Consider the following 18,162-nt stretch of genomic DNA (forward strand, 5'->3'; position numbering starts at 1 on the left):
TAAACGTTTTGCAACACCAAAGTCGTAACTCTCTCTAAACGGCTCTGTGTGCATTCAGCATGTACATCCCGGTAGCTGCTAGCATCTTCATTAACACATAGAATAATATAATAATGCACAGAACAAACAATAATCATAGTAGAGCCGTGTTGTGGACACTAAAACGTTACTTTCCTCTGTCTGAAGAAGCAGAATGTTTGTGATATAATCGGCTAATGACCGTCAGCACAGACGCCGCCCACAGTCATGAGACAAAACAGGAAGTGACGTCCGTGACCCGAGATTTAAAGGAAGTTTGGAATAACGGGAATAATATTAAATAACCATGAAATAATAACTTCAATAACTTTTAGCGGTACAAAAAACGTTTTTAATATATATTTTTTTAAACCCAAACAAACTGCGACACAGTGACGTCATGAACCCGGAACCGGAAGTAGCGCCCTGAATAGCGCGCTCATTACTGAGAGGGCTGTAATCTTAAAATTAACGTTTTGCTTCACCAAATTACTCCAAAATAACAGATATACACACTTGGAGTATTTAGAACCCGTTGACTAAGTTTCCGGTCGAACTCACACCGTGTTGGGGAGATATTGGCCACACACACACACACCTTTTTTGCTTTTATAGATAGAAGATGGTGTAATTGTGTAAAAGAAAGTAAAAAAAATAAAATAAAATTTGGGGAAATTTAAAAAAACATCCGAAAATAAATTAAAGTAAAGAAAAAAAATTACACAAGACAAATTAGGTATTTTAAATAAATAAACAGATAAATATACTTTAAACTTAATTAAACATTCTAATCATTTTTTTAAAAACCTTATCAATAATAATATATTTTGTTCTTTTTTCAATTCAAAGCAGACAATTCTTAAATATTCAAATAAATGAAGTTAAAAGAAAAACAAACTCAGGGATTATTGTCATACTTCAGACATACTTCAAAAATATACAAAATAACTCCAAACAAGAGAAAAAAACAAACCAAATGAACTAAAAACACAAACCCTGTGTTGTTTTCGGCGTTAAAACTCTGATTGGTCATTATTAAAAAAAAAAAGAAAAAAGAAGCCTTACATGAGATTTGGACCAGAAAATGAAGACTTCTCCCACCATCCTAAAAAGTTCTTCAGCATCTGGGTCGGGACACGTCAACCACCTCGCCCTGAAGAAAACAACAACTGCTATACAAAGTCATCAGCTCACGACTCTGACGTACGACCACGGGTTTGATGAATAAATACCTGTTGTTGTCCACGTAGCGAATGAGTAAAGGATAGAGTGCGTAAAGGTCTCGGCACAGGACGGCGAACTCGTCCCTGATGGTCCCGTTCTCACTGTCCACCTCCGTCTTTCCCTCCATACGTAGCTGATCCTCCTCCGCTACCACCTTCCCCGCTCGCTTCTTCAGCTTCTCCATGGTGGGGATGAAGTGGGACTTCAGCATCTCTGGCTTGGCCCGGCTGACGATGGGCTGTGCGAAAACTGAGGTACGAGGACCAGGAGAGTCACTCACAAATGATCTGGGGCCTCATTTATAAAGCTTGTTCATGCAAAAAATGGGGCTTGAAAGTGGCGTCCATGATTTATAAAATGAAACATAGCATGATAATGTGTGCACTGGTACGCCAACTGTGACACTTTGGAGACGTGGGAAAACGACGGTGGATTGAAGCCAGATTCATCTCATAAATGTAATGTGCTCACATATCAGAGTTATTAATACACACAATCATCTCCAATCCTGCTGTGTCATAGATGTGAACAGTGATTTAAATGTTCATAATAAGTAAAAATGAATGTGTAGCGTACATGAACCGTAAAATGTGAACACAGGTGTGACAGCGTGTCATGACAGAAACATTTTACACCGTTTACCACAGAAACCACTGCTGTAAATAACTTTTAATTTATTCACGCCATCTTGTTTTTCTGCTCTTCATCTCTGTCTGAAAGGTCTTTTCCTCCTCACTTCTGCCACTAATGATGGTAGAATCTCATTTAGATGCAAAAAACCATTCATGAGCTCCTTCCATTGACCATTTATGGTAGAAAGTGGGCGTGTCGAGGGAGGGACATGAACCAACTTCTATCTGAACAGTGATTTATTAAGGTCTATGCACGGTTTTATTAATTAATATGCATTTCCAGATGTTCCTCTAATACATGCATGAATGCATGTGAGGAGAGAGTTAATCATTAGCTTTGATGCTAACCTGCTAATCTCTTCATCCAGGAGGCCTCGTCAATGCCCAGGTTGTTCACCACTATCTTCATGATGCTCCCCAGGAGCTGGTTGAGCTGCTCAGAGGTGACGTTGGTGCAGAGCTGACCCTCCTGCTCGGGGAAGTTCTCCGGACCCCTCTCCCACCAGCGGGGCAGGTAGTTACACAACATGGGCAAGGTGATCTCTATCACGTGAGGCATCTCCGTGTAGCGGGCTCCTGATTCAGCCAGGTCATGGATCTCCTTCATCAGGATCTCCAGCTCAGGGATGTCTGTGCACAGTTCCTCCACCTGGTTGGGAAGACCCAGGACTGACAGGAAGAGAAGACTATGAAACAGCTATTTATTGGTGGTGGTATAGTGAGGAGACAGAGGAGGAACATGGAACACGTACTGGTTCTCTCTCTGGGAGTCTTGGTGGTGTAAACAGAGAAGGAGTTGAATTCATTCAGTGATGGTTCCAGGAACGCAACGGGCATGGCAGCAGCCAGGTGAGCCAGACACTCTCCAAGAGCAGGACGCTGTCTGCACCACACACAATGCACACATAGTCACTTCCTGTCTAGAGTGTGTAGCTCTATCTGAATATCTAGAATATGTTGGGCCTCCAGTACGATGTACATTTTAGGACATCCTCAGGTCTCAGAGTGAGGTATCAGTTATTTATCAACAGCCTCAGGCTTCAAAATAAAAGTCATCAGACTAATCAGCCTCAAATAAACCCACCTCTGGAAATACACGTCATCATTATCAAGTGCAGCTTTGTAAGTTTCTCTTTATTTTTAAAGGTTTGGATAAAATTTAAAATAACTATGTATTTATTAATAAAGCAAAACCTGATGTATCTTAACATTAAAAAATGTAAAGTTAAGAACAACTTTTCAACTTAATTCATCATAACGCTAACTCTAGCCAGTGACAGGGTAGAGAGAAAGAGAGAGAGGGTTGATCACTTCTTGCTCCGTTTTCACGGTTAAAATGATCAATACTCAAATTACACACGTCACGTAGCTTTAGGGGAGATAACCTGAGGTCGCATCAATAACATTGATTTTCAGTCGCGTTCGGTGTGAAAACACCTTTAGACTGTAGATAAAACTGGGCTTAACTTTAGACACGTTGATCCTAAATACCTGTTTTAAGTATTACCACTCACTCCTTCCCTCTGTCCACACCCACCACCATTATAGCTAAGCTACACACTGGTCACCTGACTGGTTTGATTACACAACATAATAAACACAACTACAACTACACATCTCACTTTAAAATAATCAACTCTTCCCACCCTTTACATTTTCTACCTTGAATCCCTCCTCCCTGCTCCCTTCCTCCACCTCCCCCCCACCCCCTCACCCAGGTGTAACACTGCTCTCCCTTTTTATATTCTCCCTTTAATAAAGTGTTTCTCACCCTTCCTCAGGGAGGGCTGGTGATGGTCACAAAAAAAATACACGTTTCACTCACTTCTCTACGTGTGGAGTCTTCACTGTACCCAAAGAATAAATACTGCACATCAAACGATAGCAGGAAATCTGCAGGTCGTCCACTGAGGAGGAGGAGGAGGAGGAGGAGAAGAAGAGAAGAAGAAGAAGAGAAGAAGAAGAAGAAGAAGAAGAAGAAGAAGAAGAAGAAGAAGAAGAAGAAGAAGAAGAAAAGACTTTAGTGTCTCTGGTTCAACAGTAATGAATAAAGAACAAGACGCAGACTCACAAATGACGTCATCTCCAAACTGGTGCTGGGCGATGTGGTCGAACAGGGAGGTCAGGACTGGGAGCAACGCGTTGGTGGTGTAGTTAATGTTCTGAGCCACGCCTTTGACCTGGATGGAAGGATGAGAAGGTTTTTAGGATGGATGGAAGGATGGACTAATAGATGGTTGGACGGACTGATTGATTGATGGATGGATGGATGGATGAAGCTGCTGACCTGGTTTCTACTGGATACTTTTCCCAGTTTCAGGTTCTCCACCATCTTCTCGATGTCGTCTGCTGCACTCTCAAAAAAGTGACGCAACGTAGCCTTCACGATCTCAGGGCCGGACTTCATCACCGTCCTTAGAGGAAGCACAGAAGAAGAACAGGTTAGGGCGGGCTCTGAGGTGGGCGTGTGCAGGGGGCTGGGTCACCTGGCGTCCAGGGAGCGAGAGAGGATGTGTAGACAGTTCACCACTGCACTGGCATCGGTCCCTGAACGCAGCATCAGTTCAAACACAGAAACAGATTTATTAATGTCACACAGTGCAAAACTATTCACATCAAAACAAATATAATAAAATATTATAATGACATCTTTATTAAAAGCTTTGATTTTGTGGTTTAGTTTCTTTCAAAAAGAATCCCAATAAACTATAAAAACCTATAATGTGATTATAATGTTAAGACTTGAAAAAGGTGACAATATTTATATTCCATTAATATTATTACAAACATTTCCATCAATACAATATTTATGATCATTGAAACACTCTGAAGTGATCAGAACAGACACAAAAACAACAACAAAGCATGTGATGGTTTATTATAATCACATCAAACACACTGTGGTACAATCTGATCAAACAATATCTACACTAGAATCATTTTAATCATTTATTCATTATTTAAGCAGATGAACTGGTTTCAGACTAAAATCTACAGCATTAAATATTTTATGGACGAGAGACAGAGAGAGAGAGTCATTTAAAGCTGTTAGGACGTTCATTTATTATCAGATAGACAAAGTTTAATTAATCAATTCATTAAAAATCATTTACTCACAAACAAATGGAAAAGGTTGAAAATGACCTTTACTGTAAACAGTTTGGTATTGATTTTATGGGAAAAGTTTCACGCATTGCATTGTGGGATGTGGAGTCCTGAATGTCTGGTGGAGTGACGAACTACTCATCCCACAATGCAATGCGTGAAACTTTTACAACAATCTCAATAAACCTGTGTTTTAAATGTCATACTAACAGTAACATACTATTCATACTTATACTATAGTATATAATAGACAGTACTGTATATACTATAGTATATAATAGACAGTACTGTATATACTATAGTATATAATAGACAGTATATACTATAGTATATAATAGACAGTATATAGTATAGTATATAGTAGACAGTATACACTATAGTATATAATAGACAGTATATACTATAGTATATAGTAGACAGTATACAGTATAGTATATAATAGACAGTATATACTATAGTATATAATAGACAGTATACACTATAGTATATAATAGACAGTATATACTATAGTATATAGTAGACAGTATATACTATAGTATATAATAGACAGTACTGTATATACTATAGTATATAATAGACAGTATATACTATAGTATATAATAGACAGTATATACTATAGTATATAATAGACAGTACTGTATATACTATAGTATATAATAGACAGTATATACTATAGTATATAATAGACAGTATATACTATAGTATATAATAGACAGTATATAGTATTTTATATAGTAGACAGTATACACTATAGTATATAATAGACAGTATATACTATAGTATATAGTAGACAGTATATACTATAGTATATAATAGACAGTATATACTATAGTATATAATAGACAGTATACACTATAGTATATAATAGACAGTATATACTATAGTATATAGTAGACAGTATATACTATAGTATATAATAGACAGTACTGTATATACTATAGTATATAATAGACAGTATATACTATAGTATATAATAGACAGTATATACTATAGTATATAGTAGACAGTATATACTATAGTATATAATAGACAGTATATAATAGTCAGTATATACTATAGTATATAATAGACAGTATATACTATAGTATATAATAGACAGTATATAATAGTCAGTATATACTATAGTATATAATAGACAGTATATAATAGACAGTATATAATAGACAGTATATACTATAGTATATAGTAGACAGTATATAATAGTCAGTATATACTATAGTATATAATAGACAGTATATACTATAGTATATAGTAGACAGTATATAATAGTCAGTATATACTATAGTATATAATAGACAGTATATACTATAGTATATAATAGTCAGTATATACTATAGTATATAATAGTCAGTATATACTATAGTATATAATAGTCAGTATATACTATAGTATATAATAGACAGTATATACTATAGTATATAGTAGACAGTATATACTATAGTATATAATAGACAGTATATAATAGTCAGTATATACTATAGTATATAATAGACAGTATATACTATAGTATATAATAGACAGTATATAATAGTCAGTATATACTATAGTATATAATAGACAGTATATAATAGACAGTATATACTATAGTATATAATAGACAGTATATACTATAGTATATAATAGTCAGTATACACTATAGTATATAATAGTCAGTATATACTATAGTATATAATAGACAGTATATACTATAGTATATAGTAGACAGTATATACTATAGTATATAATAGACAGTATATAATAGTCAGTATATACTATAGTATATAATAGACAGTATATACTATAGTATATAATAGACAGTATATAATAGTCAGTATATACTATAGTATATAATAGACAGTATATAATAGACAGTATATAATAGACAGTATATACTATAGTATATAGTAGACAGTATATAATAGTCAGTATATACTATAGTATATAATAGACAGTATATACTATAGTATATAATAGTCAGTATACACTATAGTATATAATAGTCAGTATATACTATAGTATATAATAGACAGTATATACTATAGTATATAGTAGACAGTATATACTATAGTATATAATAGACAGTATATAATAGTCAGTATATACTATAGTATATAATAGACAGTATATACTATAGTATATAATAGACAGTATATAATAGTCAGTATATACTATAGTATATAATAGACAGTATATAATAGACAGTATATAATAGACAGTATATACTATAGTATATAGTAGACAGTATATAATAGTCAGTATATACTATAGTATATAATAGACAGTATATAATAGACAGTATATACTATAGTATATAGTAGACAGTATATAATAGACAGTATATACTATAGTATATAATAGACAGTATATACTATAGTATATAGTAGACAGTATATAATAGTCAGTATATACTATAGTATATAATAGACAGTATATACTATAGTATATAGTAGACAGTATATAATAGTCAGTATATACTATAGTATATAATAGACAGTATATAATAGACAGTATATACTATAGTATATAATAGACAGTATATACTATAGTATATAATAGACAGTATATACTATAGTATATAATAGACAGTATATAATAGACAGTATATACTATAGTATATAATAGACAGTATATACTATAGTATATAGTAGACAGTATATAAGTCAGTATTATACTATAGTATATACTATAGTATATAATAGACAGTATATAATAGGACAGTATATACTATAGTATATAATAGACAGTATATAATAGACAGTATATACTATAGTATATAATAGACAGTATATAATAGACAGTATATACTATAGTATATAATAGACAGTATATAATAGTCAGTATATACTATAGTATATAATAGACAGGTATATAACTAAGTATATAATAGACAGTATATAATAGACAGTATATACTATAGTATATAGTAGACAGTATATAATAGTCAGTATATACTATAGTATATAATAGACAGTATATAATAGACAGTATATACTATAGTATATAGTAGACAGTATATACTATAGTATATAATAGACAGTATATAATAGTCAGTATATACTATAGTATATAATAGACAGTATATACTATAGTATATAATAGACAGTATATAATAGTCAGTATATACTATAGTATATAATAGACAGTATATACTATAGTATATAATAGACAGTATATAATAGACAGTATATACTATAGTATATAGTAGACAGTATATAATAGACAGTATATACTATAGTATATAATAGACAGTATATACTATAGTATATAGTAGACAGTATATAATAGTCAGTATATACTATAGTATATAATAGACAGTATATACTATAGTATATAATAGACAGTATATAATAGTCAGTATATACTATAGTATATAATAGACAGTATATACTATAGTATATAATAGACAGTATATACTATAGTATATAATAGACAGTATATAATAGACAGTATATACTATAGTATATTAGACAGTATATACTATAGTATATAATAGACAGTATATAATAGACAGTATATAATAGTCAGTATATACTATAGTATATATAGACAGTATATACTATAGTATATAATAGACAGTATATAATAGACAGTATATACTATAGTATATAGTAGACAGTATATAATAGTCAGTATATACTATAGTATATAATAGACAGTATATAATATAGTATATAGTAGACAGTATATACTATAGTATATAATAGACAGTATATAATAGACAGTATATACTATAGTATATAATAGTCAGTATATACTATAGTATATAATAGACAGTATATACTATAGTATATAATAGACAGTATATAATAGACAGTATATACTATAGTATATAATAGACAGTATATAATAGTCAGTATATACTATAGTATATAATAGACAGTATATACTATAGTATATAATAGACAGTATATAATAGACAGTATATACTATAGTATATAGTAGACAGTATATAATAGTCAGTATATACTATAGTATATAATAGACAGTATATAATATAGTATATAGTAGACAGTATATACTATAGTATATAATAGACAGTATATAATAGACAGTATATACTATAGTATATAATAGTCAGTATATAATAGTCAGTATATACTATAGTATATAATAGACAGTATATACTATAGTATATAATAGACAGTATATAATAGACAGTATATACTATAGTATATAATAGACAGTATATAATAGTCAGTATATACTATAGTATATAATAGACAGTATATACTATAGTATATAATAGACAGTATATAATAGTCAGTATATAACTATAGTATATAATAGACAGTATATACTATAGTATATAATAGACAGTATATAATAGTCAGTATATACTATAGTATATAATAGACAGTATATACTATAGTATATAATAGACAGTATATACTATAGTATATAATAGTCAGTATATTCTATAGTATATAATAGACAGTATATACTATAGTATATAATAGTCAGTATATACTATAGTATATAATAGACAGTATATAATAGACAGTATATACTATAGTATATAATAGACAGTATATAATAGACAGTATATAATAGTCAGTATATACTATAGTATATAATAGACAGTATATACTATAGTATATAATAGACAGTATATAATAGTCAGTATATACTATAGTATATAGTAGACAGTATATACTATAGTATATAATAGACAGTATATACTATAGTATATAATAGACAGTATATAGTATAGTATATAGTATAGTATATAGTAGACAGTATATACTATAGTATATAATAGACAGTATATACTATAGTATATAATAGACAGTATATAATAGACAGTATATACTATAGTATATAATAGACAGTATATACTATAGTATATAATAGACAGTATATACTATAGTATATAATAGACAGTATATACTATAGTATATAATAGACAGTATATAATAGTCAGTATATACTATAGTATATAATAGACAGTATATACTATAGTATATAATAGACAGTATATACTATAGTATATAATAGACAGTATATACTATAGTATATAATAGACAGTATATACTATAGTATATAATAGACAGTATATACTATAGTATATAATAGACAGTATATACTATAGTATATAATAGACAGTATATACTATAGTATATAATAGACAGTATACTATAGTATATAATAGACAGTATATACTATAGTATATAATAGACAGTATATACTATAGTATATAATAGACAGTATATACTATAATATATAATAGACAGTATATACTATAGTATATAATAGACAGTATATACTATAGTATATACTGACTCATGCCTACTAGATGTATAGAACGTTACTATGTGATTTCAAACACATTCCAACTGGAGTTTAAAACAAACTTCTAAGCAACAGTTTCAACATTTTCATTTGTTTGTGAATAATTTATCTTCCATTTATTGATCTCTATGACTTTATTTGATAAAAACGTATCATCCTGAGCAGCTTTAATATGAGACGGTGAGGATAGTAGTAGTAGTAGTAGAAGGAGGAACACAGACAGATTTCCATGCAGGTTTCTTACCAAACAGAGAAACTCTGTGTCTCACCAAACCAGCCAACTTACAGAAGATACTGAGGCAGGAGGAAAGAGAGGACAGAGGGAGGAAGATGGTGTTGAAGTTCACAAACAGTAAATAAAGGAGGTCAGGGAAAGACATGGGACAGAAAAACAGTGATAAAGGAAAGGGCTGAACTACAGCAGAGTAGGTAGAACATGTGTTTAACGTACCTGGCAATCATCTCCTTCTCCTTGTTAGATGAATGTCCTCCACTGCCCAGGACTTTAGCAGGTGTTGAGAGGAAGTACAGACAGTGGTTTTTAAAGTACTGGTTCACCAGAGGCAGGAGGATCTGCCCCAAAAAGAACCAATCACATTAATGAAAGCATGATGTCATACTATTGAAGTACTGATCTCCACCGAACATTGTGAGGTTACCTTAGCAAAGAACTTGATCTCCTGTTCATGTGGAGACTTCTCCACTCTACCACTGCTGACCACGGCCTCTGTGATGGAGAAGAACCGACTGTCAGTAACTCTGTCTGTACCAACGTGTACCTGTAGCTTTTACTTCTAACACAACCTTAACCACTATAACACCATTCAACCACTTATTAAAGTTCTCTAATGCTTTGATTTAATGTCAGTGTGTAGGTCAGTGTGTAGGTCAGTGTGTAGGTCAGTGTGTAGGTTAGTGTGTAGGTCAGTGTGTATGTAGGTGTGTAGGTCAGTGTGTAGGTCAGTGTGTAGGTCAGTGTGTAGGTCAGTGTGTATGTCAGTGTGTATGTAGGTGTGTAGGTCAGTGTGTAGGTCAGTGTGTAGGTCAGTGTGTAGGTCAGTGTGTAGGTCAGTGTGTAGGTCAGTGTGTAGGTCAGTGTGTAGGTTAGTGTGTAGGTCAGTGTGTAGGTCAGTGTGTAGGTCAGTGTGTAGGTCAGTGTGTAGGTCAGTGTGTATGTAGGTGTGTAGGTTAGTGTGTAGGTTAGTGTGTAGGTTAGTGTGTAGGTCAGTGTGTATGTCAGTGTGTATGTAGGTGTGTAGGTCAGTGTGTAGGTCAGTGTGTAGGTCAGTGTGTAGGTCAGTGTGTAGGTCAGTGTGTAGGTCAGTGTGTAGGTCAGTGTGTAGGTTAGTGTGTAGGTCAGTGTGTAGGTCAGTGTGTAGGTCAGTGTGTATGTCAGTGTGTATGTAGGTGTGTAGGTCAGTGTGTAGGTCAGTGTGTATGTCAGTGTGTATGTAGGTGTGTAGGTCAGTGTGTAGGTCAGTGTGTATGTAGGTGTGTAGGTTAGTGTGTAGGTCAGTGTGTAGGTCAGTGTGTAGGTCAGTGTGTAGGTCAGTGTGTAGGTCAGTGTGTAGGTCAGTGTGTAGGTCAGTGTGTAGGTCAGTGTGTAGGTTAGTGTGTAGGTCAGTGTGTAGGTCAGTGTGTAGGTCAGTGTGTAGGTCAGTGTGTAGGTTAGTGTGTAGGTCAGTGTGTAGGTCAGTGTGTAGGTCAGGAGAATAGAATAACGTGCTGACAAAAACATCACAGCTGTGCAGCTTTTTTGAATTACGCGCATTGGGAGAATAGAGCCTTTAGTCAGTGAGTAAGTTAGTGAGAATGTCAGTAAGTATGTGAGTCAGAAAGTCAATAGTGAGTCAATAAGTCAATAGTGAGTCAATAAGTCAATAGTGAGTCAATAAGTCAATAGTGAGTCAATAAGTCAGTTGGTCAGTAACTATATTAGTAGGTCAGTAAGTAATTCCATCAGTAATAAATGAGTCAGTCAGTTACCCTCCAACCTCCTCTACCTGAGGTGTCTATGTGACCTCTGAACTCTACACGTTATCACATGACTAACAGTGAATCAGTCTGAGCTCAGTTACCGAGGTGAGCGATGAACTCCTGAGCGATGTCCATCCACTTCAGAAGCTTCTGTAGGAAACCGTAGGCAAAACGCTTCTCAATGGATGAAATGTCCTGTTCCATGTCCTTCAGACCCCTGAGGATGGAGAAAGGAACAATTCCACGTGATGCTCTTCTATTCCCAGCATAGGTAACCACCATTAAGCAGCCGTTACATTAGGTACAGCTAGCTAGCTAACATCAGTTACCTGGTCACAGCGTATCCGTTGAGCTGTAGGAACTTGAGCAGGTCCTGGGCCTTCTCCCTGTCTCTGGCCTTCTCTTTGGCTGTCAGGGTGTCATATGGTACGAGCAGTGGGTGGGTGCCTCCACCTAACCACAGCACAGGGCACGTTTCAGTTAGTCACGCACATGTACAGAATATTACTGACCATCATCGTTACAGCAGAATCAATGAACTGTAACAACCAGGTTTAAAAAGCAGCTTTAATAAGTGGTTATGGTCCCTATGCAGGACAGTGTGACAGTCATACATCTGTCAAATATTTGTTTTTATTTTCTATTCCTTCAATAAAAACAAATACTGGTAATAAATAGAAGTTTCTAGAGTGGTTCTGGCTCATATGCATTTACAGAAGAAAGAGTGAATAAAAAGTACAATAAGGTTTAAAATGTAATAAAAAGTGATCAAATCATCACTTTATGTTTATCAGGAGTGATGACACTGATGCTGACGTACTGGAAACAGTAAAAATCAGCCACTTTGTAAAAGAAGGAAATAATAAACAGCAGAAACTATCCTGGGGCAATAGTTCAGGGTCGGACCTGATGGATGGAGGTGTGTATCAGTCTGGATCCAGTAACAAGTCACCATAAAAAGCTGTAAATGGACTGATATGCAGACATGGAGGAGTGAAGAGGAGACTTTATGTGGAGATAAAACTCATAGTACATAATACACAGAAATTACTGTTAACCCTAAGGGGAGTATACGGCCCGCCTACCTGCACGTTCTGATTGGCTGAGTGATTCTGAAGGGCAGCCTATGTTACGCTGCAGCCTGTGTGGATTTTTCTTAGAAAATTGCTAAATTATTGGAATGCTGCCATTACAGTGATGTAATACAATAAGCTTAAAGATGTAGATGATGAACATACTTGTTTTCACCACAAATGATAATTTAAAGCCCAGCTTCAGTGATGCATTCTGAGCTTCTACAATCATGAGGCTGCTAAACAGCAATGCTGAGTCACAGTTACACACATGTAGGTCATTTCTCATTATTTTAATATCATAAAAGCACTCGTCCTGCCTTTGGCCTGAAGCTCCAACTTCTTCTTGCGTCCCCACGTATTGTGATAGTTCTCTGCCAGCTGCTCAGCCATTGACTGCACAGAGAGGTCACCAGTTACTAGGGATGTAACGATTCACTCAACTCCCGATACGATTGGATTCACGATACTGGGTTCACGATACGATTCTCTCACGATTTATTTTACAAAATGGGACTGTAGACAAATGACTGAAAAATATTCCTTTATTTTTTTTGGGAAAATACTAGACTATTTTTCATTGTCAAAAGAATTCCTTGATAAACTATTCAAAACAATGCAATTTAACTAAAAATAAATCTTGAATGAAATAAATAAAGGAATAATACAAATGAAGAAGAAGCTTATTATTTAAATTCTGGTTCTATAGTAAACAATACAAAACTGTATAATAGTTCTTTTTCTTTTTAAAAGTGCAACTGAAAATGTATTTTGTGCCTTAACAATTGGACTAAAAAAACAAACAAAAAAAAACAGTCATTTTACTGTATTTAGGTCAGATATTTGTTTGGACCAGCAGAGGGCGCTGGTAACCCAGTGGTCGGTTGGCATGCAGATATCTTGCAGTGAAGAAGAGATGCTATGCTAGCAGACAGAGCTAATAGAAAAACGTGACTTTTACAGATATTCACGTAATATTACAGATATTCTTTCGGTGTTAAAGGGGTAACGAATCATTAATGAACATGTTTAAGAGCAGAAGGAGGCCAGAAAGGAAGTATTAGCAGATTTCGCTCACCGCCAACACTTCTGGGTAGCGCCCTCTGCTGGTTAAAAAAAGTACTGCGATTCAATTTTCACAGCATCGATGTGAATCGTGATACCTATGAATCGATTTTTAACTGCCTTACGATTAATCGTTACATCTCTACCAGTTACCAATGGTTACCAACATCTGGATATGAGTGGGGGACATTATTGGATATGAATTGATGACTGAATGAAGGCTTACCTGCAGCTCTCTGGACAAAGCCATTCCTGCGATGTCGATTGGCTGAGGGCTGTAGCCGTGACTCGGATCATACGTGGCCTACGAAAACAAAATGCTCGTCACCACAGACATAAATAGTTCAGGGTTAAAATCCAGTGGTTTCACAGGTCGTTACCTGAGCAGTTTGGGAGATCTTCCGTGTGGTGGCTCTCTGCTCCATGTCTCCCTCGCCATCCCGCGCTTTCTCCAGCGTCCACTCCCAGGCCAGCATGGCCTTAATGGACTCTTTGATTGGCCAGCGGTAGATCTCCTTGTCCTGAGAGCATAAAGAGTGGATTACACACAAAGGAATACATCAACTGTATAGAATAGAAATCACACTGGAATGAAGGTTGTGTGTATTTAGTAGTTGTTTTTTATATCATTTCTTTTGTTTTTGGGTGTGTTTTGTTTTTGATTTGTGTATTTTTGAATAATTTATTGTCATTTTATGAATTCTTAATGTTTTTTTTTGTACATTTCTTCTGACAGAAGCTGCGAAACACACATTTTTACCTTCTCTGAGAAGGTTTTGTACGGCCGAAGCATCGGATGAGTTTTGCCGTTCTCGTCCAGCGTCTCCCCATAAGTCCAGTTGTTCTGGATCTGCAAACAGTTTAAACACAAATACAGGTATCTCAAATTAAAGGAAATATATGTTTTCATTGTAAACAAACACATTTTTAACAGGCTAACATATAAACTGACCTTTTCAAAAGCCCATTTGTCGTGTGTGTGCTCAGCGTACTTGTTGATGAAGGCGTCCAGTCGCTCAGGGATGATGGTGCTGTGCAAAGAAATTTATCAATTTTGAACCGTACATCCTTATTATTGTTAAGTGGCTTTTTATTAGTATAAATAAATCAGTTCAATTTGGAACCGTGTTTCTTTTTTTACAACCTCCAAAAATCACAAACCCGTAACAAATAACGTTTCCAAAGTTTCTACAGTTTTTCAGATTAAAGTAGGACCCTTAGTGGTTACTGTTTATATGGAATTTTAGAAATACATCATACTGAGTGACAATAAAGCATGTTTTAAATACAGACATCTTTAGTCTGCCCAAAAAAACATCAAATATAAAGCCAATTCTCAGTAGGGAAGGCTATAAAGGCAGGAAATATTGAACTAATGTATGGAATCAACTGCAGCAAGTTTGGTGATAATAATAAACAAAAGGCCAAAGACGTGGCCAAACCTCTGGCATTAGTAACACCTGAGTGGAAAGAGTACATATGCCCTCACAGGATAGCTCATGATCATTATTCTCTGTGATAGAACCACTCCTTTAAACTCAATCATCATCGACTGACTGTTTACCCTCATTCCATTTCTAGTTGTGTATAGCCTTTTAACTCTTTTCACACCTCTACTCTCCCTTATCTCCTCCTCAAAACACTCAACAAATCCAATCCCAGATATAACTCCTCCTACTACTCTGTTTTCTCCAATCACAAACCTATCTAACACCTTCCTCCTACACACACTCCCCATTTCCATTGCTTTGTCTCTCTGTTGTATTATTTTACAAATAATCAGCAAACCTCCATCCCTCACCATCTCAACCTCTAGTCAACTTTAAATGATTACTACTCAACATCTTCTCATTCTATTTTGATTCTAATCTCAACATTACCTTGAATCTCTCTCCTCCTTTCCCTACTAAAGACCATTCTGTGTCTTCCACGTGATAATGTGTGTCTGTCTCCTGATCATTAAACAGGCTGTGGATGTGTAAGAGATAAATACGACTCAGTGTAAAATGCATTGGTATCCCTAATACGACCCCTCCGCAACACAAACATACGTGCGTGTTAAAAACTTAACTCACAAAAAATGATACATGTCAACAGCAGCTCAGAGGTTCATGTGTGGATGTATTGTATTATTTAGGTTGTGTCCCTCTTTAATCCATAGAATTTAAAGCATCAACTATGTAGAAACGTACGTACGCCACCTCAGGACTTGACGTGACAGACCGCACATATCCACGCCCACTCCAGTTTCTGAACATCAGGATTTTACTGTGGGTTTTCACGTACACACGTTTTGGGCATACGTATCTTTTGTACATGAAGCCCCGGGTGTGTGTGCTGTGGCTACAGCTGTAGCTTCTCTAGTTTCTAATGATTATGGAGAGGTATAGAATGTGTGATTCCCTCACTTGGTGGTTTCCACTGGTTTGGGATCAAAGTTTCCCTCTGCATCTACTGAGGCTTTTTTCTCCATGTGGGAGGAGTAACTGGCATCCACATAGTCTGGAGGAATAGCTCCTGCTATGGCACACAGGCAGGGCATGGCGATCTTAAAGAGCTCAGCATCAAATTTCTAAAGTTCAGAAACAACAAGTTATTTTCACACTATTTAAACATTTAGTTTAAAGAGAAAACAAAGAGGATGGTCTCTGACCTTGTGAGCCAGCGACTCAAAAATCCCCCAAAAAAGTTTTCGGGAAAGATGCAGCTCCTCCTCCGAGGTCACGCCGAAGTTTGCCCATCCGTTGGGTAAGCAGTAATACTTCCAGCAGCGCTCGTAGTGATTGGTCAACAGCTAAAAACAACCAATTGGAAAGAGGTGCTACATGTTAGCATGTACTGTACGTGATAAACCATGACATTTTCCAGTAGAAGTAATGCCCTAAACAAACACACAAAAAGCTAAATGATAAATCCCATTGCTGCTGCTAAAATCATATTTAAGGCTTTCACACATTTTCTCACGCACAAACGTTTCTGCTATAAAATGTAAAAAATGAAACAGCTTGTTTAATGCTCAGATTCTACCTACAACAATCACAAAATTAGCTTCCCGAAAAAAATATAGCTATATCACACGTAACACACAATCACCTACATGTCACATTATCACAGTAATACCAATACCAAACAGATGGTCACATGTGTCACAAGTGTTTGGAAAGTAAAAACAACCAAAATATTGAGCTACAGAATGAAGGTTCCATCTCGTGAGATTTAGACGTACTTTTTGGAATTTAAAAGAATCCAAAAATGAAATGGATAAAGAGATTTAACCTAATTAATCCCCATTCATTTCTGGCCTAATTTTGGTACATTTAGTATGTTAGAAAAAAAAATAAAGCTGATAAAACGTAAATAAAACCGAACTGACAAATGGTTTCACAGAGCATGGGGATGTTTTTTTTTCTTAGTACGACTGATGTTAACCACACTTTCAAATGATTTAGAGAATAATGACTTTTCCAAACATCTACACCAAAACTTATTGAAAATTTGGACTTGACGTGAGATTTTTTTGAATATATCTGACTGAGAGAAAACCAACCTTGAGAGGCATTTTTGCGTATTCATTGAGGATGGGGACGTCAAACACCAGCCGTCTGAGCAGATGCTGCAGCATGGAAGGACGGAGGTACCTGTGAACATCAGGAGACGTTCATCTCTACATATACAGCAATGACTTACACTAATGCAGGGGGAGAAAACAATCAGCATTAAAAAAATGATTAAATAAATGAAAATATGTCATTGCACAATAAATAAGAACATTTAACTAAATATGTGATTGCATAATAAAT

The 18,162-nt window shown here is 34.7% G+C and overlaps 1 protein-coding gene across 1 annotated transcript in view; it reads right to left on the reverse strand.

The window, feature by feature from the left end:
• The window catches only part of LOC114474183 (ryanodine receptor 1-like), a 183,148-nt gene that overhangs the window by 89,126 nt on the left and 75,860 nt on the right, over positions 1-18,162 (reverse strand). The window contains 21 exon segments of the mRNA XM_028464287.1: positions 1,084-1,171; positions 1,251-1,491; positions 2,223-2,543; positions 2,627-2,757; positions 3,700-3,781; positions 3,946-4,054; positions 4,162-4,288; positions 4,361-4,421; positions 10,492-10,541; positions 10,699-10,820; positions 10,907-10,974; positions 12,326-12,441; positions 12,554-12,677; positions 13,618-13,693; positions 14,589-14,666; positions 14,743-14,883; positions 15,123-15,212; positions 15,315-15,393; positions 16,771-16,934; positions 17,016-17,156; positions 17,910-18,000. Of these exon segments, the coding sequence (XP_028320088.1) occupies positions 1,084-1,171; positions 1,251-1,491; positions 2,223-2,543; positions 2,627-2,757; positions 3,700-3,781; positions 3,946-4,054; positions 4,162-4,288; positions 4,361-4,421; positions 10,492-10,541; positions 10,699-10,820; positions 10,907-10,974; positions 12,326-12,441; positions 12,554-12,677; positions 13,618-13,693; positions 14,589-14,666; positions 14,743-14,883; positions 15,123-15,212; positions 15,315-15,393; positions 16,771-16,934; positions 17,016-17,156; positions 17,910-18,000 (2,500 nt within the window).

This window comes from Gouania willdenowi, chromosome 13 (genome assembly GCF_900634775.1).
Source record: "Gouania willdenowi chromosome 13, fGouWil2.1, whole genome shotgun sequence".
In the NCBI taxonomy this organism is placed as follows: Eukaryota; Metazoa; Chordata; class Actinopteri; order Blenniiformes; family Gobiesocidae; genus Gouania; species Gouania willdenowi.